Source organism: Melopsittacus undulatus, chromosome 28 (genome assembly GCF_012275295.1).
Source record: "Melopsittacus undulatus isolate bMelUnd1 chromosome 28, bMelUnd1.mat.Z, whole genome shotgun sequence".
In the NCBI taxonomy this organism is placed as follows: Eukaryota; Metazoa; Chordata; class Aves; order Psittaciformes; family Psittaculidae; genus Melopsittacus; species Melopsittacus undulatus.
Genome location: NC_047554.1, coordinates 306,188 through 332,877, shown reverse-complemented (window position 1 = coordinate 332,877; position 26,690 = coordinate 306,188). Strand labels below are relative to the sequence as shown.

Genomic DNA, 26,690 nt, shown 5'->3' with positions numbered 1-26,690 from the left:
CTATCCCGATCCCCATCCCGTTATCCTCGTTCCCTGTGTTCCCGTTCCCGTTGTTCCCGGTCCCGTTATTCCCGTTATTCCCGATCCCATTCCCCGTGTTCCTGATCCCTTTCCCCGTGTTCCGGTTCCTGTTATTCCCGTTCCCCTTATTACCGATCCCGTTATTCCCGTTATTCCCGTTATTCCCGATCCCTTTCCTGATCCCGTTCCCGTTATTCCCGATCCTATAACCGTTATTCCCGTTCCCGTTGTTCCTGATCCCTTTATTCCCGATCCCGTTCCCGTTATTCCCGGTCCCGTTATTCCCTATCGCATTCCCATTATCCCGGCCATGGCCGCTCCTGCCAACACCCAAAGCGCCACCAAGACATGGGAGCTGAGCCTGTACGAGCTGCACCGGACCCCACAGGTACCAATGGGGTCCCTATGAAATCCCAATGAGATCCCAACCCCATCCCAATGTTATCCCAGTGTGATCCCAGTGTGATCCCAATGCTATCCCAGTGCTATCCCAATGCTATCCCCATCCTATCCCCATCCTATCCCAATGCTATCCCATTGCTATCCCACTGGTATCCCAATGCTATCCCAGTGCTATCTCAATGCTATCCCAATGATATCCCAGTGCTATCCCACTCCCATCCCCACCCTATTCCAATGCTATCTCAGTGCTATCCCAATGCTATCCCACTGCTATCCCAGTGTGATCCCAATGCTATCCCAGTGCTATCCCCATCCTATCCCAATGCTATCCCAATGCTATCCCAATGTGATCCCAATGCTATCCCAGTGTAATCCCAGTGCTATCCCAATGCTATCCCACTCCTATCCCAATGTTATCCCAACGTTATCCCGGTGTTATCCCATTGTTATCCCATAGGAAGCCATCATGGACGGGACGGAGATCGCAGTGTCCCCCCGCAGCCTGTGGGATCAGCACCCATCCCAACCCCATCCCATTGCTATCCCATTGCTATCCCCATTGTATCCCATTGCTATCCCATTGCTATCCCAATGCTATCCCAATGTTATCCCAATGTGATCCCATTACTATCCCACTCCAATCCCATTCCTATCCCCATCCTATCCCAATGTTATCCCAGTCTCATCCCAGTGTTATCCCATAGGAAGCCATCATGGACGGGACGGAGATCGCGGTGTCCCCCTGCAGCCTGTGGGATCAGCACCCATCCCAACCCCATCCCAACCCCATCCCAATGCTATCCCAACCCTATCCCAATGCTATCCCCATCCTATCCCATTGCTATCCCAATGTTATCCCAATGTTATCCCAATGCTATCCCCTAGGAAGCCATCATGGACGGGACGGAGATCGCGGTGTCCCCCCGCAGCCTGTGGGATCAGCACCCATCCCAATGCTATCCCACTGCTATCCCATTGTTATCCCACTCCCATCCCAATGCTATCCCACTCCTATCTCCATCCTATCCCCATCCTATCCCAATGCTATCCCACTCCCATCCCAGTGCTATCCCACTTCTATTCCACTCCTATCCTAGTGCTATCCCAATGCTATCTCAATGCTATCCCCATCCTATCCCAGTGCTATCCCAGTGCAATCCCCATCCTATCCCAACCTTATCTCAATGTTATCCCAGTGTTATCCCAGTCTCATCCCACTGTTATCCCATAGGAAGCCATCATGGACGGGACGGAGATCGCCGTGTCCCCCCGCAGCCTGTGGGATCAGCACCCATCCCATTGCTATCCCAGTGCTATCCCAACCCTATCCCAATGCTATCCCAATGTTATCCCAATGCTATCCCCTAGGAAGCCATCATGGACGGGACGGAGATCGCAGTGTCCCCCCGCAGCCTGTGGGATCAGCACCCATCCCAACCCCATCCCATTGCTATCCCAATCCTATCCCCATCATATCCCAATGTTATCCCGATGTTATCCCAACCCTATCCCACTGTTATCCCCATAGGAAGCCATCATGGACGGGACGGAGATCGCGGTGTCCCCCCGCAGCCTGTGGGATCAGCACCCATCCCAACCCCATCCCATTGCTATCCCACTCCAATCCCATTGCTATCCCAGTGCTATCCCCATTGTATCCCATTGCTATCCCAATGTAATCCCAATGTTATCCCGATGTTATCCCAACCCTATCCCACTGTTATTCCCCTAGGAAGCCATCAAGGACGGGACGGAGATCGCCGTGTCCCCCCGCAGCCTGTGGGATCAGCACCCATCCCAACCCCATCCCAACCCAATCCCATTGCTATCCCCATCCTATCCCATTGCTGTCCCAATGTTATCCCAGTGCAATCCCAGTGTTATCCCAATGTTATCCCCTAGGAAGCCATCATGGACGGGACGGAGATCGCAGTGTCCCCCCGCAGCCTGCACAGTGAGCTCATGTGCCCCATCTGCCTGGACATGCTCAAGAACACCATGACCACCAAGGAGTGTCTGCACCGGTTCTGTTCCGACTGTATCGTCACAGCCCTGCGCAGTGGGTCAGTGCACACCATGGGGGTCTATGGGGGTCTTATGGGGGCCTTATGGGGGTCGTATGGGGGACTTATGGGCCCTATGGTGTCCCTATGATGGCCTCATGGTCCCTATGGTGTCCTTATGGGGGCCTCATGGGCCCTAGGGTATCCCTATGGTGTCCTCAGGGTGGCCTCATCCTGTCCTCATGGTGTTCTCATGGTCCCTAGGTTATCCCTATGGTGTCCTTATGGTCCCTATGGTGTCCTTATGGTGTCCTCATGGTCTCTATGGTGTCCCTATGGGGGCCTTATGGTGTCCTCATGGTCCCTATGGTGGCCTCATCCTTTCCTCATGGTCCCTATGGTGTCCTCATGGTGGCCTTATCCTGTTCTCATGGGCCCTAGGGTGGCCTCATGGGCCCTATGGTGTCCTTATGGTCCCTAGGTTATCCTTATGGTGTCCCTGTGGTGGCCTTATGGTGTCCTTATGGGCCCTATGGGGGCCTTATGGGGGACTTATGGGGGCCTTATGGGCCCTAGGGTATCCTTATGGTCCCTATGGTGTCCTTATGGTGTCCTCATGGGCCCTATGGTGTCCTTATGGTCCCTAGGTTATCCTTATGGTGTCCCTGTGGTGGCCTTATGGTGTCCTTATGGGCCCTATGGGGGCCTTATACGGGTCTTATAGGGGCCTTATGGGGGCCTTATGGGCCCTAGGGTATCCCTATGGTGTCCTTATGGAGATCTCATGGGCCCTATGGTGTCCTTATGGTGTCCTCATGGGCCCTAGGTTATCCCTATGGTGGCCCCATGGTGTCCTCATGGGGGCCTCATGGTCCCTAGGTTATCCCTATGGTTCCTATGGTGGCCTCATCCTGGCCTCATGGTGTCCCTGTGGGGGACTTATGGCAGCCTCATGGGCCCTATGGTGTCCCTATGGTGTCCTTATGGGCCCTATGGTGTCCTTATGGTGTCCTCATGGGCCCTAGGGTATCCCTATGGTGTCCTTATGGTGTCCTTATGGGGGCCTCATGGTCCCTATGTTATCCCTATGGTCCCTAGGGTGGCCTCATCCTGGCCTCATGGTGTCCCTGTGGGGGACTTATGGCAGCCTCATGGGCCCTATGGTGTCCCTATGGTGTCCTTATGGGGGGCCTCATGGTCCCTATGGTGTCCTTATGGGCCCTAGCTTATCCCTATGGTCCTCAGGGTGGCCTCAGCCTGTCCTCATGGTCCCTAGGGTATCGGTGTCCTTATGGTGTCCTCATGGTCCCTAGGTTATTTCTATGGTTCCTATGGTATCTTCATGGTGTCCTCATGGTCCCCATGGTGGCCTCATCCTGTCCTCATGGTCCTTATGGTGTCCTTATGGGGGCCTCATGGTCCCTAGGGTATCCCTATGGTGTCCTTATGGTGTCCTTATGGGCCCTAGGGTATCCTTATGGTGTCCTTATGGGCCCTAGGGTATCCCTATTGTTCCTATGGTATCTTCATGGTGTCCTCATGGTCCATAGGGTGGCCCCATGGTGGCCTCATCCTGTCCTCATGGTCCCTATGGTGTCCTTATGGTGTCCTCATGGGGGCCTCATGGTCCTTGTGGTGTCCTCATGGTGGCCCTGTGGTCTCTATGGACGTCCCCATCTCCTCCATGCTATCTCTATGGATGTCCCCATGTTCTCCATGCTATCCCTATGGATGTGTCCATGCTATCCCTATGGATCTCTCTATGCTATCCTTATGGATCCATGCTATCCCTATGGATGTCCCCATGCTATCCCTATGGATTCCTCCATGCTATTCCTATGGATCTCTCTATGCTATCCCTATGGATGTCCCCATGCTATCTCTATTGATCCCTCTCTCCCCTGTTCCCCATTCCAGGAACAAGGAATGTCCCACCTGCCGCAAGAAGCTGGTTTCCAAGCGTTCCCTTCACCCTGATCCATGCTATCCCTATGGATCCATGCTATCCCTATGGATCCATCCTATCCCTATGGATCTATGCTATCCCTATGGATATCCCTATGTTCTCCATGCTATCCCTATGGATCCATGCTATCCCTATGGATGTCCCTATGTTCTCCATGCTATCCCTATGGATCCATGCTATCCCTATGGATGTGTCCATGCTATCCCTATGGATTCCTCCATGCTATCCCTATGGATGTCCCCATGTTCTCCATGCTATCCCTATGGATCTATGCTATCCCTGTGGATATCCCCATTGATCTCTATGCTCTGTTCCCCATTCCAGGAACAAGGAATGTCCCACCTGCCGCAAGAAGCTGGTTTCCAAGCGCTCCCTGCGCCTGGATCCGTCCTATCCCTATGGATATCCCTATGGATCCCTATGTCTCTCTCCCCATTCCAGGAACAAGGAATGTCCCACCTGCCGCAAGAAGCTGGTTTCCAAGCGTTCCCTTCGTCCCGATCCCAACTTCGACGCCCTCATATCCAAGATCTATCCCAGTCGGGATGAGTATGAGGCCCATCAGGACCGGGTGCTGGCCAAGCTGAGCCGGCTGCACAACCAGCAGGCGCTCAGCACCAGCATCGAGGAGGGGCTCAAGATGCAGGCCATGCACAGGTGCTGTTCCCATTGGGATCAATGGGATCATACTGGGATCAATGGGATCATAATGGGGTCAATGGGATCATAATGGGGTCAATGGGATCATAATGGGGTCAATGGGATCATGGCCCCATCAGGACCGGGTGCTGGCCAAGCTGAGCCGGCTGCACAACCAGCAGGCGCTCAGCACCAGCATCGAGGAGGGGCTCAAGATGCAGGCCATGCACAGGTGCTGTTCCCATTGGGATCAATGGGATCATACTGGGATCAATGGGATCATAATGGGGTCATCATGGGGTCAATGGGATCATAATGGGGTCAATGGGATCATAATGGGATCAATGGGATAATGGGCCCATCATGGGATCATGGGATAATATACATTGAGGAGGGGCTCAAGATGCAGGCCATGCACAGGTGGCATTCCCATGTGAATACCGGGGGGATAATGGGATAATGTGATCATGGGATAATGGGATAAGGGGATAATATACCCCTATATCCCATTCCCTATATCCCATTCCCTATACCCCATATACCCCATACACCCCACATACCCCATATACCCCATATATCACATACATCCCTGTATATCCCATATCCCCCATATAATCCCATTTCCTATGTCCCATTCCCTATATCCTGTATTATTCCTTATACCCCATATCCCCCCTATCTCCCATATAATCCCATTCTCTATACCCCATATACCCCCTATACCCTTTATACCCCATATACCCCATCACACCCCATACCCCCTATACCCCATATCCCCCATATAATCCCATTCCCTATATCCCATTCCCTATATCCCATTCCCTATACCCCCTTTACCCCCTATACCCCATATCCCCTATATAACCCCATTCCCTATACCCCCTACACCCCTTATACCCTATGTAACCCCATTGTGTCCCCCCTATATTCCATTCCCTATACCCCATTCCCTATACCCCATATACCCCATACACCCCCTATACCCCATTCCCTACACCCCCTACCCCCATCTAACCCCATCACCCCATTGTGCCCCATACACCCCATATCCCCCACATACCCTATACACCCCCTATACCCCCTATACCCCATATCCCCTATATAATCCCATTCCCTATATCCCCTACACCCCTTATACCCTATGTAACCCCATTGTGTCCCCCCTATATCCCATTCCCTATACCCCATTCCCTATACCCCATATACCCCATACACCCCCTATACCCCATTCCTACACCCCCTACACCCCCTACCCCCATCTAACGCCATCACCCCATTGTGCCCCATACACCCCCTACACCCCACATACCCCATACCCCCTACACCCCATATACCCCATCTAACCCATACCCCCCATTGCCCCCATAGAGCCCAACGCGTCCGCAAGCTCCCCCCGGAGTCCGACAACGCCACCTTGAGCGGTGGTGAGGACACGTGTGACGCTCGCTCCCAGTTCAGCACCACCTCCGGCCCTGGGCCCAGCAGGAAACGGTCCCGAGGCTCCGAGGACTCCGGTCCCGATGGGGGAGGAGGAGGAGGAGGAGGAGGAGGAGGAGGAGGAGGAGGAAGGGCAGAGGTGGAGGTGGGAGCGGCGGAGATTGAGCTGGTGTTCCGGGCGCACCCGTTGTTGGTGGAGAAGGGGGAGTACAACCAGACACGGTCAGTGGTGGGGGGTGGGTGTAGCTGGGTGACTGTACCTGTGCGTACCTGTGTGCTCCTGTGTGCTTCTGACTGTACCTGTGTGCCTGTATCTGTACCTGTGTGACTGTATCTGTGTACCTGTACCTGTGTGCCTCTACCTGTGTGCTTCTGACTGTACCTGTGTGTGTCTGACTGTACCTGTGCACCTGTACCTGTGTGTACCTGTGTGCCTGTATCTGTACCTGTGTGACTGTATCTGTGTGCCTGTACCTGTACCTGTAACTCTGTACCTGTAACTGTGAGCCTGTACCTGTAGCTGTGTGCTTCTGACTGTACCTGTGTGCTTCTGACTGTGTGCTTCTGACTGTACCTGTGTGACTGTACCTGTGTGTACCTATGTACCTGGACTGCTACCTGTATCTGTGTGCCTGTACCTGTGTGCTTCTGACTGTGTGCTTCTGTGTGCTTCTGGCTGTACCTGTGTGCCTGTACCTGTATCTGTGTGTACCTGTGTGACTGTACCTGTACCTGTGTTCCTGTATCTGTGTGCTTCTGACTGTACCTGTGTGCTTCTGACTGTACCTGTGTGCTTCTGACTGTACCTGTGTTCCTGTACCTGTGTGCTTCTGACTGTACCTGTGTGCTACTGACTATACCTGTGTGCTTCTGACTGTACCTGTGTGCTACTGACTGTACCTGTGTGCTTCTGACTGTACCTGTGTGCTACTGACTATACCTGTGTGCTTCTGACTGCACCTGTATGCTTCTGACTGTACCTGTGTGCTACTGACTGTACCTGTACTTGTGTGCTTCTGACTGTACCTGTGTGCTACTGACTGTACCTGTGTGCTTCTGACTATACCTGTGTGCTTCTGACTGTACCTGTGTGCTACTGACTGTACCTGTGTGCTATTGACTGTACCTGTGTGCTTCTGACTGTACCTGTGTGCTACTGACTATACCTGTGTGCTTCTGACTGTACCTGTGTGCTACTGACTGTACCTGTGTGCTTCTGACTGTACCTGTGTGCCTGTACCTGTGTGCTTCTGACTGTACCTGTGTGCCTGTACCTGTGTGCTTCTGACTGTACCTGTGTGCTACTGACTGTACCTGTGTGCTTCTGACTGTACCTGTGTGCTACTGACTGTACCTGTGTGCTATTGACTGTACCTGTGTGCCTGTACCTGTGAGCCTGTAGCTGTACCTGTGCCTCTGCCTGTACCTGTGTGCTTCTGACTGTGCCTGTGTGCTCCTGACTGTACCTGTGTGCCTGTACCTGTGTGCTACTGACTGTACCTGTGTGCTTCTGACTGTACCTGTGTGACTGTACCTGTATCTGTGTTCCTGTATCTGTGTGCTTCTGACTGTGTGCTTCTGACTGTATCTGTGTGCTTCTGACTGTACCTGTGTGCCTGTACTGCTACCTGTGTGACTGTACCTGAGTGCCTGTACCTGTGCCACTGCCTGTACCTGTATCCATGTGCTTCTGACTGTACCTGTGTGCTACTGACTGTACCTCTGTGCTTCTGACTGTACCTGTGTGCTACTGACTGCACCTGTGTGCTACTGACTGTACCTCTGTGCTTCTGACTGTACCTGTGTGCTACTGACTGTACCTGTGTGCTTCTGCCTGTACCTGTGTGCTTCTGACTGTACCTGTGTGCTTCTGACTATACCTGTGTGCTTCTGACTGTACCTGTGTGCCTGTACCTGTGTGCTACTGACTGTACCTGTGTGCTACTGACTGTACCTGTGTGCTTCTGACTGTACCTGTGCCTATACCTGTGTGCTTCTGACTGTACCTGTGTGCCTGTACCTGTGTGCTTCTGACTGTACCTGTGTGCTTCTGACTGTACCTGTGTGCTTCTGACTGTACCTGTGTGCTTCTGACTGTACCTGTGTGCCTGTATCTGTGTGTACCTGTGTGACTGTATCTGTGTGCTTCTGTTAGCTTCTGACTGTACCTGTGTGCTCCTAACTGTACCTGTGTGCCTGTACCTATACCTGTACCTGTCCCATCCTCTCCCCACAGCTATGTCAAGACCACCTCCAACGCCACCGTCGATCACCTCTCCAAGTACCTTGCTCTCCGCATTGCCCTAGAGGAGACCCCAGTACCGGAGGCACCAGTACCAACACCGGCACCACCGGGGGGGGGAACTGGTACCGGTACCAACACCAGCACCGGCACTGGGGCTGGGGGGGCACTGCAGGAGGTCAGCGAGAAGCAGTACACCATCTACATCCCCACTGCTGCTGGGGCATTCACGGTATGGGGCTATGGGGTCCCTATAGGGTCTATGGGGTCTATGGGGGCTATAGGGTCTATGGGGTCTCTATAGGGTCTATAGGTTCTATAGGGTCTATGGGGTCTCTATAGGGTCTATACCATCTATAAGGTCTATAGGACCTATAGCGTCTATAGGGTCTATGGGAACTACAGGGTCTGTAGGATCTATAGGGTCTATAGCATCTGTAAGGTCTATGGGATCTCTATAGGATCTGTAGGGTCTATAGGGTATATGGGACCTATAGGATCTATCGGACCTATAGGACCTATAGGGTCTATAGGATCTGTAAGAGCTGTAGAGGGTATAGGATCTATGGGACCTATAGGGTCTATAGGATCTATAGGGTCTATAGAATCAATAGGGTCTATGGCTGGCACCGGGGCGGGGGGGGCGCTGCAGGTGGTCAGCGAGAAGCAGTACACCATCTACATCCCCACTGCTGCTGGGGCATTCACGGTATGGGGCTATGGGGTCTATGGGGGCTATGGGGTCTATGGGGTCTATAGGGGCTATAGCATCTGTAGGGTCTATAAGACCTACAGGGTCTATAGGATCTGTAAGAGCTACAGAGAGTATAGGATCTATGGGACCTCTAGGATCTGTACAGTCTGTAGGATCCATAGGGCCTATAGGATCCATAGGGCCTATAGGACCTATAGGGGTCTATAGGACCTATAGGATCTATAGAGTCTATAAGACCTATAGGGTCTATAGGACCTGTACGATCTATGGGATCTATAGGACCTATATGGGTATATAGGACCTACAGGAATCTATAGGACCTATAAGATCTATAGGGTCTATAAGACTTACAAGATCTATAGGACCTATAGTGTCTATAGAGTTTGTAGGGGCTATAGGACCTATAGGGTCTATAGGATTTGTAGGGGCTATGGGACCTATAGGATCTATAGGGTCTATAGTGTCTATAGAGTTTGTAGGGGCTACAGGACCTATAGGATCTATAGGACCTATTGTGTCTATAGGGTTTGTAGGCACTATAGGATCTACAGGATCTATAGGACCTATAGTGTCTATAGGGTTTGTAGGGGCTATAGGACCTATAGGATCTATAGGGTCTATAGGACCTATAGGGTCTATAGGGTTTGTAGGGTCTATAGGACCTATAGGCTCTATAGGACCTATAATGTCTATAGGGTTTGTAGGGGCTATAGGACCTATAGTGTCTATAAGGTTTATAGGATCTATAGGACCTATAGGGTCTGCAGGATCTATAGGGTCTATAGGACCTATAGCATCTATAGGGTTAGTAGGACCTGTAGGATCCATAGGTCTCACCCTATATCTGTTGTCCCCCCCAGACCCTCAACGGATCCCTCACACTGGAGCTGGTCAATGAGAAGTACTGGAAGGTCAGCAAACCCCTGGAGCTCTATTATGCCCCCACCAAGGAGCAGAAGTAGATGGGGGGGGGGTCCATTTTTGGGGGACCCCCCCCCTCCCCCACCCCCCAACGTGGGACCCCCCCACTATGGTGATGGGGGGGGGGGCTGAGGGGTCCCAATGGTGTTGCTATGGTAACAATGGGGTCCTAAAGGTGATGCTGTGGTAATGGGGGGGGGGGTCTTAAAGGTGTTACTATGGTAACAGGGGGGTCCTAAAGGTGATGCTATTGTAATGGGGGGGTCCTAAAGATATTGCCATGGTAACAGTGGGGTCCTAAAGGTGATGCTGAGGTACCCAAGTGGGGTCCTAAAGGTGTTGCTATGGTAACGGGGGGGGGGGCCTAAAGGTGTTGCCATGGCAGCAGGGATGCTGGGGGGGGGGGGAATGGGATAACACCCCCCCCCATATCTAACCTGGGAAAGGGGGGGTTGGGAATGGGATATCCCCCTTGACCCACACTGGGGGCAATGGGGGGGGCACAGAACTCCATAGAGATTTGGGGTATCCCCAACATCCTGTTTGTGCCCCCCCCCATAGCATCAATGGGGCAGCACCTTCTGCCCATACCCAAAGGGGGGGACCCCCCCTTTGAGACCCCCCCATAGCATCAATGGGGCTGCACCTTCTGCCCATACCCAATGGGGGGGACCCCCCCCCCTCTTTTAGGACCCCCCCACTTTGAGGACCCCCCCCCCCCCATTGACCCCCCAATAAAGCATCACGTGAGCACCATTGGGTACATGGAGACCTTTATGCATGGGCAGGGATGGGAATAGTGGGATTGGGGGTGGGATAAAGGGAACATCCATGGGGACACCCATAGGGATAATGGGGTCACCCATAGGGACAATGGGAACCCCAATAGGGACAATGAGGACCCCCATAGTGACAATGAGCACCCCCATAGGGCCAATGGGGCCCCCCATAGGGACAATGACGACACCCATACAGAGAGTAGGGACATCCATAAGGACAATGGGCACCCACATATGGCCAATGGGAACCCCCATAGGGTCAATGAAGACCCCATAGAGACAATGGGGCCCCCCATAAGGACAGTGGGCACCCCCATAGTGGCACTGGGGACCCCAATAGGGACAATGGGCACCCACATACGGCCAATGGGAACCCCCATAAGAACAATGGGAACACCATTGGGACAAAGGGGTCACCCATAGTGTCACTGGGGTGCCCCATAGGGTCATTGTAGACCCCCATAGAGACAATGGGCACCCCCATAGGGCCAGTGGGGACCCCCATAGGGCCAATGGGAACCCCCATAGAGATGATGAGGACCCCCATAGGGACACTGGGGACCCCAATGGGGACAATGGGAACCCCAATAGGTTCAATGGGGTGCCCCATAGGATCAATAGGGCCCCCATAGCATCAATGGGGCGCCCCATAGGGTCAATGAGGACCCCATAGCATCAATGGGGTGCCCCACAGGGACAATGAGGATACCCATAGGATCACTGGGGCGCCCCATAGGATCAATAGGGACCCCATAGCATCAGTGGAGTGCCCCACAGAGTCAATAGGGCCCCCATAGGATCAATGGGGTGCCCCATAGAGATGATGAGGACCCCATAGCATCACTGGGGACCCCAATAGGAACCCCTATAGGGTCACTGGGGCCCCCATAGGGCCTCAGAAGTTGGGTTTGTGCTTCTTGAGCTCCACCATGAGGTGATGGATGTTGATGAGCTCAGTGCGAGCAGGGAGGGAGCGAAGAGGAGGTTGTGCCAACACCTTGAGGAAGCGATGGTAGTACTGGAGGAGCTGAGTCAGGGCACCCTATGGGATACAGTGGGAATGACACTGGGAACAATGAGAATACAATGGGAACAATGGGAATGACAATGGGAGTGACAATGGTGGTAGTACTGGAGGAGCTGGGTCAGGGCTCCCTATGGGATACAGCAACACCGGGAATACAATGGGAATGAATGACAATGGTGGTAGTACTGGAGGAGCTGGGTCAGGGCTCCCTATGGGATACAGCCGGAATACAATGGGAACAATGGGAATGACAATGGGAATGACAATGGGAATGACAATGGTGGTAGTACTGCAGGAGCTGGGTCAGGGCTCCCTATGGGATACAGTGGGAATACAATGGGAATACAGCAGGAATGACAATGGTGGTAGTACTGCAGGAGCTGGGTCAGTGCACCCTATGGGATACAGCCGGAATACAGTGGGAATGAGAGACAATGGGAATGACAATGGTGGTAGTACTGGAGGAGCTGAGTCAATGCACCCTATGGGATACAGCAATGGGAATGACAATGGGAATACAGCGGGAATACAGTGGGAATGACAATGGTGGTAGTATTGCAGGAGCTGAGTCAGGGCACCCTATGGGATACAGCCGGAATACAATGGGAACAATGGGAATGACAATGGGAATGACAATGGTGGTAGTACTGCAGGAGCTGGGTCAGGGCACCCTATGGGAACAATGGGAATGACAATGGGAGTGACAATGGGAACAGTGGGAATGACAATGGGAACAATGGGAATACAATGGGAACAATGGGAATGACAATGGGAACAATGGGAATGACAATGGTGGTAGTACTGCAGGAGCTGCGTCAGTGCACCCTATGGGAACAATGGGAATGACAATGGGAGTGACAATGGGAACAGTGGGAATGACAATGGGAACAATGGGAATACAATGGGAATGACAATGGGAACAATGGGAATACAATGGGAATGACAATGGTGGTAGTACTGGAGGAGCTGGGTCAGGGCTCCCTGTGGGAACAGTGGGAATACCGGGAATGACAATGGGAACACCGAGAATAATGGTGGGAATAACAGGAATGACACCAGGAGTGACACTGGGAATACAGGGAATAACACTGGGAATGACACAGGGAATGACACTGGGAATAAAGGGTATAACAATGGGAATACTGGGAATAACAATGGGAATAACACACGGAATAACACTGGGAATGACAGTGGGAATAACGGGAATGACACTGGGAACACTGGGAACACTGGGAATGACACTGGGAACACCGGGAATGACACTGGGAACACTGGGAATCCCACTGGGAACACTGGGAGCACTGGGAACACTGGGAATGACACTGGGAATACTGGGAATAACACCAGGAATGACACTGGGAACACCGGGAACACTGGGAATGACACTGGGAACACTGGGAACACTGGGAACACCGGGAACAGGGTCTGTGGCTCTGATCCTCTGGGATTCCCACCTGGATGATGCTGGTTCCGTTCCTGAAGTTACTGAATGAGCTCATGACCTCCTGGCTCAGAACCTCCACTGAGCTCCTCCAGCTGCCTGAGAACCCGCGGGCCAGGTGGGACACACGGGCTGGGGGGGACATCCATAGGGATCAACATATATACCCTATAGCCATAGGGATCAACATCCTATAGCTATAGGTATCAACATCCTGTATCCATAGGGATCATCCCTCTATATCCATAGGGATCATCTATATCCATAGGGATCATCCCACTGTATCCATAGGGATCAACTATATCCTGTATCCATAAGCATCAGCTATATTCTATATCCATAGGGATCAGCTGTATCCATAGGGATCAGCTATAGCCATAGAGATCAGCTATAGCCATAGGGATCAACTATATCCTATAACCATAGGGATCAACATCCTGTATCCAGAGGGATCATCTATATCCAGAGGGACCATCCCCCTCTATCCATAGGGATCAACCCCCAATACCCATAGGGATCACCCCCCTCTATTCATAGTGATCATCCCCCTATATCCATAGGAATCATCCCCCTCTATCCATAGGGATCAACTCCCTATATCCATAGAGATCATCCCCCAATATCCATAGCGATCATCCCCCTATATCCATAGTGATCATCCCCCTATATCCATAGTGATCATCCTTCTCTATCCATAGGGACCAACATCCTATATCCATAGTGATCATCCCCCTCTATCCATAGGGATCATCCCCCTCTACCCATAGGGATCATCCCCATATATGTATAGGAATCATCCCCCTACATCCATAAGGATCATTCCCCTATATCCATATGGACCATCCCCCAATATCCATAGGGACCATCCTATATCCATAGGGATCCTCCTCCTCTATCCATATGGATCACCCCCATATCCATATGGATCACCCCCTGCCGGTACCTTCCTCCCCCCGCAGCCTCTCCAGCTCCCCCTTCTCCAGCAGGGCCTCGGCCTCCTTGACGAACGCGATCATGCCCCCGAAGGGAGGGGACAGCAGCTCCTCAATGAATTCCTATGGGATAAGGGGGGGGGATGGGAATGGAGGGGTGACATTCCCGAGGTCTGCAAGGAAAAGGGAGGACTAGAGGGGGAGGGGACTCTTAATGTGAAAGGGGGATCCATGAAGTGGAAGGGGGAGCCTTAAAGTGAAAGGGGACTCTTAATGTGAAAGGGGACTCTTAAAGTGAAAGGGGGGCACCTAAAGGGAAAGGGGGACCCTTAAACTGAAAGGGGGACTCTTAAAGTGAAAGGGGGACACCTAAAGGGAAAAGGGGATCCCTAAAGTCAAAGGGGGATGCTTAAAGGGGGACTCTTAAAGTGAAAGGGGGATCTCTAAAGTGAATGGGGGACCCTTAAACTCAAAGGGGGACTCTTAAAGTGAAAGGGGGACCCTTAAACTGAAAGGGGGACCTCCTAAGTCAAAAGGGGTCCCCTAAATGAAAGGGGGATCCTTAAACTGAAAGGGGGGCTCTTAAACTGAAATGGGTACCCCTAAACTGAAAGGAAGACCCCTAAATAGAAAGGGGACCCTTAAACTGAAAGGGACGTCCCTAAAGTCAAAAGGGACCTCTAAACTGAAAGGGGGACCAATAAAGGCAAAGGGGGAGCCCTAAACTGAAAGGGGGACCCTTAAAGTGAATGGGGGACTCTTAACGCGAAGGGGGGACCCCTACACCAAACGGGGGACTCTTAAACTGAAAGGGGGACCAATAAAGGCAAAGGGGATCCCTAAACTGAAAGGGGGACCTCTAAACCTAAAGGGGGACCCTTAAACAGAAAGGGGGACCCTTAAAGTCAAAGGGGGAACTCTTAATCTGAAAGGGGGACCCCTAAACTGAAAGGGGGACCAATAAAGGCAAAGGGGAGCCCTAAACTGAAAGGGGGACCCTTAAAGTGAAAGGGGGACCAATAAAGGCAACGGGGAGCCCTAAATTGTAAGGGATATCCTTAAACCTAAAGGGGAACCCTTAAACAGAAAAGGGGACCCTTAAAGTCAAAGGGGGGACTCTTAATCTGAAAGGGGGACCCCTACACTGAAAGGGGGACCAATAAAGGCAAAGGGGAGCCCTAAACTGAAAGGGGGACCCTTAAAGTGAAAGGGGGACTCTTAACCCAAAGGGGGGACCCCTAAACCAATGGAGGGACTCTTAATGTGAAGGGGGGACCCCTAAACCGAAGGGGGGGACTCTTAACCCGAAGGGGGGACCCACCTGCGTCCGAGCTGACAGCAGCTGCTGGAACCCCTCCACCTCCTTACTCTCCTCCACCGCACGCTCCTAAAATGGGGCAAAAACCCCCAAAAAAGGGCAAAAACCCCATTAAAACCCCCCCCCCCTATTTTGGGGCCGTTCTGCTCGTTTTTGGGGTCCCCGAGAGGCTCCGGGGCTGTTTTGGGGTAGTTTGGGGCGGTTTTGGGGCTCACCATCAGCACCCCCAGCATCATGTCGTAGTTGTTGATGAGGAAGATGAGCTGCTCCCGGCGAGAGGGGAACTCGGCTGCGACCCTGAGCACGAAGTTCTCCACTTCCACCTATGGGGGGGCCCCATAAACACCAATGGGGGGGCCCCATAAACACCAATGGGGGGGCCCCATGAACACCAATGGGGGGGCCCCATGAACACCAATGGGGGGGCCCCATAAACACCAATGGGGGGGCCCCATGAACACCAATGGGGGGGCCCCATAAACACCAATGGGGGGGCCCCATGAACACCAATGGGGGGGCCCCATAAACACCAATGGGGATGGGGGGGGGACCATGAACCCCAATGGGGATGGGGGGGTCCCCAATGGGGATGGGGGCGTCCTATGAAGCCCAATGGGGAGGGGGGGGGGTCCATATGGGGGTCCCCATGAACACCAATGGGGGGGGGGTCTATGATCCCCAATGGGGAGGGAGGGGGTCCATAATGGGGGAGGGGGTCCATATAGGGGGTCCTATTAACCCCAATGGGGAGGGGGGGGGTTCATAATGGGGATGGGGGGGTCCATATAGGGGGTCCTATTAACCCCAATGGGGAGGGGGGGGTCCATAATGGGGATGGGGGGTTTATAATGGGGATGGGGGGGTCTCCATGAACACCAATGGGGAGGGGGGAGCCCCATGAACCACAATGGGGAGGGGGGGTCCTATAAGGGGCAATGGGGATGGGGGGGGGGGCCCATGAACACCAATGGGGGGGGGGGGGTCCTGTAAGGGGCAATGGGGATGGGGGGGGCCCATGAACCCCAATGGGGATGGGGGGACCCATGAACACCAATTGGGGGGGGGGGGGGCCCATAAACCCCAATGGGGAGGGGGGGTACTATAAGGGGCAATGGGGATGGGGGGGGTCCCCATGGAACACCAATGGGGTTTGGGGGCAGGTCCGTAATGGGGATGGGGGGGTCCTATGAGAGCCAATGGGGATGGGGGGGAGGCCCAGGAACACCAATGGGGGGGGGGCCCATGAACCCATGAACCCCAATGGGGAGGGGGGGGTCCCCATGAACTGCAATGGGGATGGGGTCCTATGAGAGCCAATGGGGATTGGGGGTCCTATGAACACCAATAGGGATGGGGGGGAGGGTCCTCAATGGGGATGGAGGGGGGTTCATGATGGAGGTGTCCTATAAGAGCCAATGGGGATGGGGGGATCCATAATAGGCAGGGGGGGCTCCCCATTGTGTGTGGGGGGGTCCCCAGAGTGGGGGGGGTCCCCACTGTGTCTATGGGGGGTCCCCATTGTGTCTATGGGGGTGTCCCCATAATGGGGTCCCCCCTGACCTGTAGCTGCCCCAGGAGCGCGTTGGTTCTCTCATTGGGGAAGGTTTGGTTGATGCTGACGATGGCAGAGGAGAACTCAGCATAACGGCGAGTGATCTGTGGGGTTTGGGGTGAAAAAGGGGGATTTTGGGTCAGTAATGGGGTTTTGGGGTGAAAACAGGGGATTTTGGGTCAGTAATGGGGTTTTGGGGTGAAAACAGGGGATTTTGGGTCAGTAATGGGGTTTTGGGGTGAAAAAAGGGGATTTTGGGTCATTAAAGAGGTTTTGGGGTGAAAATAGGGGGTTTTGGGTCATTAATGGGGTTTGGGGTGAAAACAGGGGGTTTTGGGTCATTAAAGGGTTTTGGGGTGAAAATAGGGGGTTTTGGGTCATTAAAGGGTTTTGGGGTGAAAACAGGGGGTTTTGGGTCATTAAAGGGTTTTGGGGTGAAAATAGGGGGTTTTGGGTCAGTAAAGGGGTTTGGGGTGAAAACAGGGGGTTTTGGGTCAGTAAAGGGGTTTGGGGTGAAAACAGGGGGTTTTGGGTCAGTAATGGGGTTTGGGGTGAAAACAGGGGTTTTTGGGTCAGTAATGGGGTTTGGAGTGAAAACAGGGGGTTTTGGGGTGAAAACAGGGGTTTTGGGTCATTAGTGGGGTTTGGGGTGAGAACAGGGGGTTTTGGGGTGAAAACAAGGGGTTTTGGGTCATTAATGGGGTTTGGGGTGAAAACAAGGGGTTTTGGGTCATTAATGGGGTTTGGGGTGAAAACAGAGTTTTGGGGTGAAAACAGGGGGTTTTGGGTCATTAATGGGGTTTGGGGTGAAAACAGTGGGTTTTGGGTCATTAATGGGGTTTGGGGTGAAAACAGGGGGTTTTGGGTCAGTAAAGGGGTTTTGGGGTGAAAACAGGGGTTTTGGGGTGAAAAGAGGGGGTTTTGGGTCATTAATGGGGTTTGGGGTGAAAACAGGGGGTTTTGGGGTGAAAACAGGGGGATTTTGGGTCAGTAAAGGGGTTTGGGTGAAAACCAGGGCATTTTGGGGCTAATAAAGTGGATTTTGGGCTGTACAAGAGAGCGGTTTTGGGGTCAATAAAGGGGATTTTGGGGTCAAGAAGGTTTTTGGGTTGATAAATTGGATTTTGGGGTCAATAAAGCAGATTTTGCTGTCGATAAAGCCGATTTTGGGGTGAATAAAGAGGTTTTTGGGGTGATTCAAGGGGTTTTTGGGGTGTATAAAGCTGGTTTTGGGGTGATTAAAGGGGTGTTTGTGGTGGATAAGGGGTTTTTGGGGTCGGGAAGGGGATTTTTGGGGTCGATAAAGCCATTTTTGGGGTGAATAAAGGTGTTTTTGGGGTATTTCAGGGTGTTTTTGGGGTCGATAAAGCTGTTTTTGGGGTGTATAAAGCCGTTTTTGGGGTGAATAAAGCCGGTTTTGGGGTCGATAAAGCTGTTTTTGGGGTGAATAAAGCCGTTTTCGGGGTGTATAAAGCCGTTTTCGGTGTATTTAAGGCCGTTTTTGGGGTGTATAAAGCCATTTTTGGGGTCAATAAAGCCGTTTTTGGGGTGAATAAAGCCGTTTTCGGTGTATTTAAGGCTGTTTTTGGGGTGATTTAAGGTGTTTTCAGGCCCCACACTCACATAGTGCGGGCGCGTGTCCAGGTGCCCCAGGCGCTGGGGCTCTGTGCTCTGGATGCTCCTGATGTGCAGCTCCAGCAGCAGCTCAAAGCGAGGCCACAGCAGCTCCAGCAGCGACTCCCAGTACCTGGGGGGGTCACAATGGATGTGAGTGAATCCATATGGATGGGGGGGATCCCAATGGAGCTAAGTGAATCCCTATGGATTTGACTTGACTCCCAATGGATTGGGATTGATTCCCTATGGATATGGGTGAATCCCGATGGATTTGAGTGAATCCTGATGGATTTGGGTTGATTTCCAATGGATTTGGGTGAATCCCAATGGATGCAGGTGAATCCCTATGGAGTTGGGTTGATTCCCAATGGATTGAGGTTGATTCCCAATGGATTGAGGTTGATTTCCAATGGATTGAGGTTGATTTCCAATGGATTTAAGTTGATTCCCAATGTATTGAGGGTGAATCCCAATGGATTAGGTTGATTCCTAACGGATTGGGGGTGAATCCCGATGGATTGGGGGTGATTCCCGATGGATGAGAGTGAATCCCAATGGATGGGGGGGATCCCAATGGATGGGGGGGATCCCAATGGATCCGGGTGAATCCCTATGGATTTGATTCCCAATGGATTGTGGGTGATTCCCAATGGATCTAAGTGAATCCCAATGGATCAGGGGTGAATCCCGATGGATTTGGTTTAACTCCCTATGGATGGGGGTGATTCCCAATGGATGCGGGTGAATCCCAATGGATTCCCAACGGATTGGGGCTGAATCCCGATGGATTTGAGGTGATTCCCAATGGATTTGGGTTGATTCCCAATGGATTTGTATTGATTCCCAATGGATTGGATTGATTCCCTACGAATTGGGGTGATTCCTGATGGATTGGCATGATTCCCAATGGATTGGGGCTGAATACCAATGGATTTCTATTGATTCCCAATGGATTGGGATTGATTCCCTCTGGATATGAGGTGATTCCCAATGGATTAGGGTCTCTCCATCCCTGACCTGTCCATGGCCGGGATGTTCCTCTTGGCCATGATGTTCCGGAAGCGAAGCACAATGTGGATGCACAGGAACACGGCGATGGCATCATAGCAGGAGCCCACATAGGTGTCCATCTGCTTCTGCAGCACCAGAGGGGAGCATTGGGACCCATAGCACCCATATAGCACCCATAGCACCCATAGGGGAGCATTGGGACCCATAGCACCCACATAGCACCCATAGCACCCATATAACACCCATAGGGGAGCATTGGGAACCATAGCACCCAGAGTGGAGCATTGGGTCCGATAGCACCCATAGGGGAGCATTGGGAACCATAGCACCCATAGGGGAGCATTGGGACACATAGCACCCACATAGCACCCATAGGGGAGCATTGGGAACCATAGCACCCATAGGGGAGCATTGGGACCAATAGCACCCATATAGCACCCATAGCACCCGTAGGGGAGCATTGGGACACATAGCACCCATAGGGAAGCATTGGGACACATAGCAGCCATGGGGGAGCACTGGGACCCATAGGGGAGCATTGGCACCCATAGCACCCATATAGCACCCATAGCAGCCATAGGGGAGCATTGGGACCCATAGGGGAGCATTGGCACCCATAGCACCCTTATAGCACCCATAGCACCCATAGGGGAGCATTGGGACCCATAGCACCCATACAGGAGCACTGGGACCCATAGCACCCATAGGGGAGCATTGGCACCCATAGCACCCATAGCACCCATATAGCACCCATAGCACCCATATAGCACCCATATAGCCCCCATAGCACCCATATAGCACCCATAACAGCCATATAACCCCCATAGCACCCATAGCACCCAGAGCACCCATAGCACCCATAGCCACCATATAGCACCCATAGCACCCATTTAGCACCCACAACACCCATATAGCCCCCATAGCACCCATATAGCACCCATAGCACCCCTAACACCCATATAGCACCCATAGCACCCATATAGCACCCATACCACCCATATAGCACCCATATAGCCCCCATAGCACCCATATAGCACCCATAACAGCCATATAACCCCCATAGCACCCATAGCACCCAGAGCACCCATAGCACCCTACAGCACCCATATAGCCCCCATAGCACCCATATAGCACCCATAACACCCATATAGCCCCCATAGCACCCATAGCACCCATATAGCACCCATACAGCCCCATAGCACCCATAGAGCACCCATATAGCACCCATATAGCACCCATATAGCCCCCATAGCACCCATATAGCCCCCATATATCCCCATAGCACCCACCAGGAACATGGCCAGGGTCTTGCCCATGACACTATTGAACAGCTCCTGAGCAGCTGCTCCCGACACCAGGAAGAAGTCACTGAGGAAGAGGAATTCCCGGCAGGAATTGTCCAGGAGAGCATAGTGCTGACTGCGGAACAGTGCCTCGAAGGGGTACTGCGGACAGGAGACCCAAAAACGGCCTTTCTGAGCCCAAAAACGGCTTTTCTGACCCCAAAAATGGTCTTTCTGACCCCAAAAATGGTATTTTTGACACCAAAAACCCCAAAAACGGCCTTTCTGAGCCCAAAAATGGCTTCTCTGACCCCAAAAATGGTATTTTTGACCCCAAAACCCCCAAAAACGGCCTTTCTGAGCCCAAAAACGGCTTTTCTGACCCCAAAAATGGTATTTTTGACACCAAAAACCCCAAAAACAGCGTTTTTGAGCCCAAAAACAGCGTTTCTGAGCGCGTAGTGCTGACTGCGGAACAGCGCCTCGAAGGGGTACTGCGGACAGGAGACCCAAAAACGGCCTTTCTGAGCCCAAAAATGGCTTTTCTGTCCCCAAAAATGGTATTTTTGACCCCAAAAATGGTATTTTTGACCCCAAAAACCCCAAAATCAGCGTTTCTGAGCCCAAAACCAGCATTTCTGAGCACGTAGTGCTGACTGCGGAACAGCGCCTCGAAGGGGTACTGCGGACAGGAGACCCAAAAACACCACTTCTGAGCCCAAAAACGGCCTTTCTGAGCCCAAAAACGGCTTTTCTGACCCCAAAAATGGCTTTTCTGACCCCAAAAACGGCTTTTCTGACCCCAAAAATGGTATTTTTGACACCAAAAACCCCAAAAACAGCGTTTCTGAGCCCAAAAACAGCGTTTCTGAGCGCGTAGTGCTGACTGCAGAACAGCACCTCGAAGGGGTACTGCGGACAGGAGACCCAAAAACACCACTTCTGAGCCCAAAAACGGCCTTTCTGACCCCAAAAAACGGCTTTTTCTGACCCCAAAAATGGTCTTTCTGACCCCAAAAATGGTATTTTTGACACCAAAAACCCCAAAAACAGCCTTTCTGAGCCCAAAAACAGCGTTTCTGAGCGCGTAGTGCTGACTGCGGAACAGCGCCTCGAAGGGGTACTGCGGACAGGAGACCCAAAAACGGCCTTTCTGACCCCAAAAACGGCTTTTCTGAGCCCAAAAATGGCCTTTCTGAGCCCAAAAACGGTTTTTCTGACCCAAAAACGGCTTTTCTGACCCCAAAAATGGTATTTTTGACCCCAAAAATGGTATTTTTGACACCAAAAACCCCCAAAACAGCCTTTCTGAGCCCAAAAACAGCGTTTCTGAGCGCGTAGTGCTGACTGCGGAACAGCGCCTCGAAGGGGTACTGCGGACAGGAGACCCAAAAACGGCCTTTCTGAGCCCAAAAATGGCATTTCTGACCCCAAAACGGCTTTTCTGACCCCAAAAATGGTATTTTTTACACCAAAAACCCCAAAAACAGCCTTTCTGAGCCCAAAAACAGCGTTTCTGAGCGCGTAGTGCTGATACCCCATTGACGCCCATCGATACCCCATTACCCCCCCATTGATCCCCCATTGATGCCCCCCCTTTCCCCCCATTGACGCCCCATTGATACCCCATCGATACCCCATTGATACCCCAATCCCCCCCATTGACGCCCCATTGATACCCCATTCACGCCCCATTACCCCCCCATTAACTCCCCATTGACGCCCCATTGATACCCCCATTATCCCCCATTGATGCCGCATTGATGCCCCATTGATCCCCCACTGAAGCCCCATCGATACCCCATTGATGTCCCATTCCCACCCCATTGATACCCCGTTGACGCCCCATTGCCTCCCCATTGATGCCCCATTACCCCCCCATTGATACCCCATTGATGCCCCTCCATTGATACCCTTTGACGCCCATTGATACCCCATCGATACCCCATTGATGTCCCCCCATTGACGCCCATTGACACCCCATTGATACCCCATTAATGCCCCCTCATTGACACCCCATTGACGCCCCATTGATACCCCATTGACACCCCATTGATAGGCCATTGACGCCCCATTACCCCCCCATTGACACCCCATTAACTCCCCATTGACACCCCATTGATGCCCCACTGATACCCCATTGATGTCCCCCCTTGACGCCCATTGATACCCCACTGATGCCCCATTACCCCCCCATAGATGCCCCATAGACGCCCCATTACCCCCCATTAACTCCCCATAGACGCCCCATAGATGCCCCATAGACGCCCCATAACCAACCCTAGTGTCGCTCCTTTGTGCCGCATGTGGGACCAGAACAGGAGCCTCGAGCTCAGCAGCACTGATGATGGAGCCGCGGTTACCGAGGGTGAATACAGTGTTCCTGGAGCGTAGTTGTGGCTTGGAGAAGAACCCTGCTCTGTTGTTAAGGCTCTAGCACCAAAATTGACCCAAAAAACAGAAAAATTGACCCAAAAAAAACCTAAAAACGACCCCAAAATGACCAAAATCGACCCAAAAATGGCCAAAATCGACCCAAAAATGACCAAGATCGACCCACAATGACCAAGGCTGAAGATGCTGGTGCTAGAGCACAACTGCGCTTGGAGAAGAACCCTGCTCTGTTGTTAAGGCTCCAGCACCAAAATTGACCCAAAAAACACAAAAATTGACCCAAAAAACCCCAAAATCGACTCAAAAAAACCCGAAATCGACCCCAAAATGACCAAAATCGACCCAAAAATGACCAAGATCAACCCAAAAATGACCAAAGGAGAAGATGCCGGTACTGGAGCGCAGTTCTGGCTTGGAGAAGAACCCTGCTTTGTTGTCAAGGCTCTAGCACCAAAATAGACCCAAAAAACACAAAAATCGACCCAAAAAACCCTAAAATCGACCCAAAAAACCATAAAATCGACCCAAAAATGACCAAAATCGACCCAAAAATGACCAAGATCGACCCAAAATGACCCAAGTGAAGATGCCGGTCATAGAGCGCAACTGCGCTTGGAGAAGAAACCTGCTCTGTTGTCAAGGCTCTAGCACCAAAATAGACCCAAAAAACACCAAAATCGACCCCAAAAACCCAAAAATCGACCCAAAAATGGCCAAAATCAACCCAAAAATGGCCAAAATCGACCCAAAAATGACCAAGATTGACCCTAAAGGACCAAAGGTGAAGATGCCGGTCCTAGAGCGCAACTGCGCTTGGAGAAGAACCATGATCCGTTGTCAAGGCTCCAGCACCAAAACTGACCCAAAAACCACAAAAATTGACCCAAAAAAACCCAAAATCGACCCAAAAATGACCAAAATCGACCCAAAAATGACCAAGATCGACCCAAAATGACCAAAGGTGACGATGCCGGTTCTAGAGCGCAGTTGTGGCTTGGAGAAGAACCCTGCTCCGTTGTCAAGGCTTCAGCACCAAAATTGACCCCAAAAAACACAAAAATCGACCCAAAAAACCCAAAAATCGACCCAAAAATGACCAAAATCGACACAAAAATGACCAAAATCGACCCAAAAATGACCAAGATCGACCCTAAATGATCAAAGATGACGATGCTGGTCCTAGAGCACAACTGTGCTTGGAGAAGAACCCTGCTCTGTTGTCAAGGCTCTAGCACCAAAATTGACTCAAAAACCACAAAAATCGACCCAAAAAACCCTAAAATCGACCCCAAAATGGCCAAAATCGACACAAAAATGACCAAAATCGACCCCAAAATGACCAAGATTGATCCAAAAAGACCAAGGGTGAAGACACCGATCCTAGAGCGCAACTACAGCTTGGAGAACACTGCCATTTTGTCAAGGCTCCAGCACCAAAATCGACCCAAAAACACCCAAAATCGACCCAAAACCACCCAAAATAGACCCAAAAACCCTTAAATTGACCCCAAAAATGACCAAAATCGACCCAAAAATGACCAAGATCGACCCACAATGACCAAGGGTGAAGATGCTGTTCCTAGAGCGTAACTGCGCTTGGAGAAGGACCCTGCTCTGTTGTCAAGGCTCTAGCACCAAAATCCACCCCAAAAAACACAAAAATCGACCCAAAAACCCCCAAAATCGACCCAAAAATGACCAAAATCGACCCAAAAATGACCAAAATCGACCCAAAATGACCAAAGGTGAAGATGTCCTGGAGCGCAGTTGTGGTTTGGAGAAGAACCCTGCTCCGTTGTCAAGTCTCCAGCACCAAAATAGACCCAAAAAACACAAAAATCGACCCAAAAGCCCCAAAATCGACCCAAAAAACCCCAAAATCGACCAAAAAAACCCCAAAATCAACCCAAAAATGACCAAAATCGACCCAAAAATGACCAAGATCGACTCAAAATGACCAAGGCTGAAGATGCTGGTCATAGAGCGCAACTGCGCTTGGAGAAGAACCCTGCTCCGTTGTCAAGGCTCCAGCACCAAAATCGACCCCAAAAACACCAAAATCGACCCAAAAAACCCAAAATCGACCCAAAAATGGCCAAAATCGACCAAAAAATGACCAAAATCGACCCAAAAAATGACCAAAATCGACCCAAAAATGGCTAAGATCGACCTAAAATGACCCAAGTGAAGATGCCGGTCCTAGAGCGCAGTTTTGGCTTGGAGAAGAACCCTGCTCCGTTGTCAAGGCTCCAGCACCAAAATCGACCCCAAAAACACCAAAATCGACCCAAAAAACCCAAAATCGACCCAAAAATGGCCAAAATCGACCAAAAAATGACCAAAATCGACCCAAAAAATGACCAAGATCGACCCAAAAATGACCAAAATCGACCCAAAATGACCAAAAATGGCTCAAAATACACCCCAACATAGCCCAAAATGAACCCAAACCAGCTGAAATGGACCCAAAACAGCTCAAAATGCACCAAACCAGCCCAAAATGACCCTAACTACCCCAAAATGACCCAAACCAGCCCAAAATGACCCAAAATCCCATGTTCAGGATATCTTTCTTGGCCGTGTCCTCCACCCCCATGAGATCGTCCTTGTCGGCCACCTCCTCGTACTGCAGACATAGGGGGCCCAAAAACACCCAAAATCAGCCCAAAACCACCCCAAAACCACCCCAAACCACCTCCATCACCCCAAAAGACCCCTAAAAGACCCCAAAACCACCCCAAAATGACCCCAAAACCAACCAAAACCACCCCAAACCCATCCCAAACCCATCTCCATCACCCTAAAACCACCCAAAACCACCCCAAAACCATCTCCATCATCCCAAACCCATCCCAAAATGACCCCAAAACCATCTCCATCACCCCAAAAAGACCCCAAGACCCCAAAACCAACCAAAACCACCCCAAATCCACTTCCATCACCCCAAAACCACCTCAACCCTATCTCCATCACCCCAATCCCATCTCCAT

At 51.7% G+C, this 26,690-nt stretch overlaps 2 protein-coding genes across 6 annotated transcripts in view; one reads left to right on the top strand and one right to left on the bottom strand.

Annotated features, from left to right (window-relative positions):
• The first annotated feature begins 300 nt into the window (after window positions 1-300).
• Window positions 301-10,424, top strand: RING1 (ring finger protein 1). Of its 3 annotated transcripts, none has more exons than XM_034072450.1 (7): window positions 301-409; window positions 2,326-2,486; window positions 4,834-4,963; window positions 5,178-5,263; window positions 6,400-6,690; window positions 8,705-8,942; window positions 10,286-10,424. In XM_034072450.1, exons 1-7 carry the CDS (start codon window positions 332-334, stop codon window positions 10,385-10,387), a joined length of 1,086 nt encoding a protein of 361 aa, XP_033928341.1. In that variant the 5' UTR covers window positions 301-331; the 3' UTR covers window positions 10,388-10,424. The 3 variants fall into 3 exon arrangements, with proteins under 3 accessions (XP_033928341.1, XP_033928343.1, XP_033928342.1); XM_034072451.1 differs by lacking the exon at window positions 301-409 and adding an exon at window positions 1,945-1,975 and having other exon boundaries at window positions 2,350-2,486; XM_034072452.1 differs by lacking the exon at window positions 5,178-5,263 and having other exon boundaries at window positions 4,834-5,049.
• A 1,568-nt stretch (window positions 10,425-11,992) lies between these two features.
• Window positions 11,993-26,690, bottom strand: part of VPS52 (VPS52 subunit of GARP complex) — a 26,259-nt gene continuing 11,561 nt past the window's right edge. Inside the window, exons 10-21 of one of the 3 annotated variants that reach the window (XM_034072456.1) lie at window positions 26,269-26,326; window positions 23,587-23,720; window positions 21,313-21,468; window positions 20,030-20,148; window positions 19,019-19,142; window positions 17,404-17,499; window positions 16,059-16,166; window positions 15,847-15,912; window positions 14,537-14,648; window positions 13,607-13,725; window positions 12,602-12,634; window positions 11,995-12,134 (exon numbers count right to left, since the gene is read on the bottom strand). In XM_034072456.1, the coding sequence (XP_033928347.1) occupies window positions 12,021-12,134; window positions 12,602-12,634; window positions 13,607-13,725; window positions 14,537-14,648; window positions 15,847-15,912; window positions 16,059-16,166; window positions 17,404-17,499; window positions 19,019-19,142; window positions 20,030-20,148; window positions 21,313-21,468; window positions 23,587-23,720; window positions 26,269-26,326 (1,239 nt within the window). In that variant the 3' untranslated portion in view covers window positions 11,995-12,020. Of the gene's footprint in view, window positions 12,168-12,601; window positions 12,635-13,606; window positions 13,726-14,536; window positions 14,649-15,846; window positions 15,913-16,058; window positions 16,167-17,403; window positions 17,500-19,018; window positions 19,143-20,029; window positions 20,149-21,312; window positions 21,469-23,586; window positions 23,721-26,268; window positions 26,327-26,690 lie in introns of all 3 variants that reach the window. The other 2 variants (XM_034072455.1, XM_034072454.1) reach the window with 2 other exon arrangements.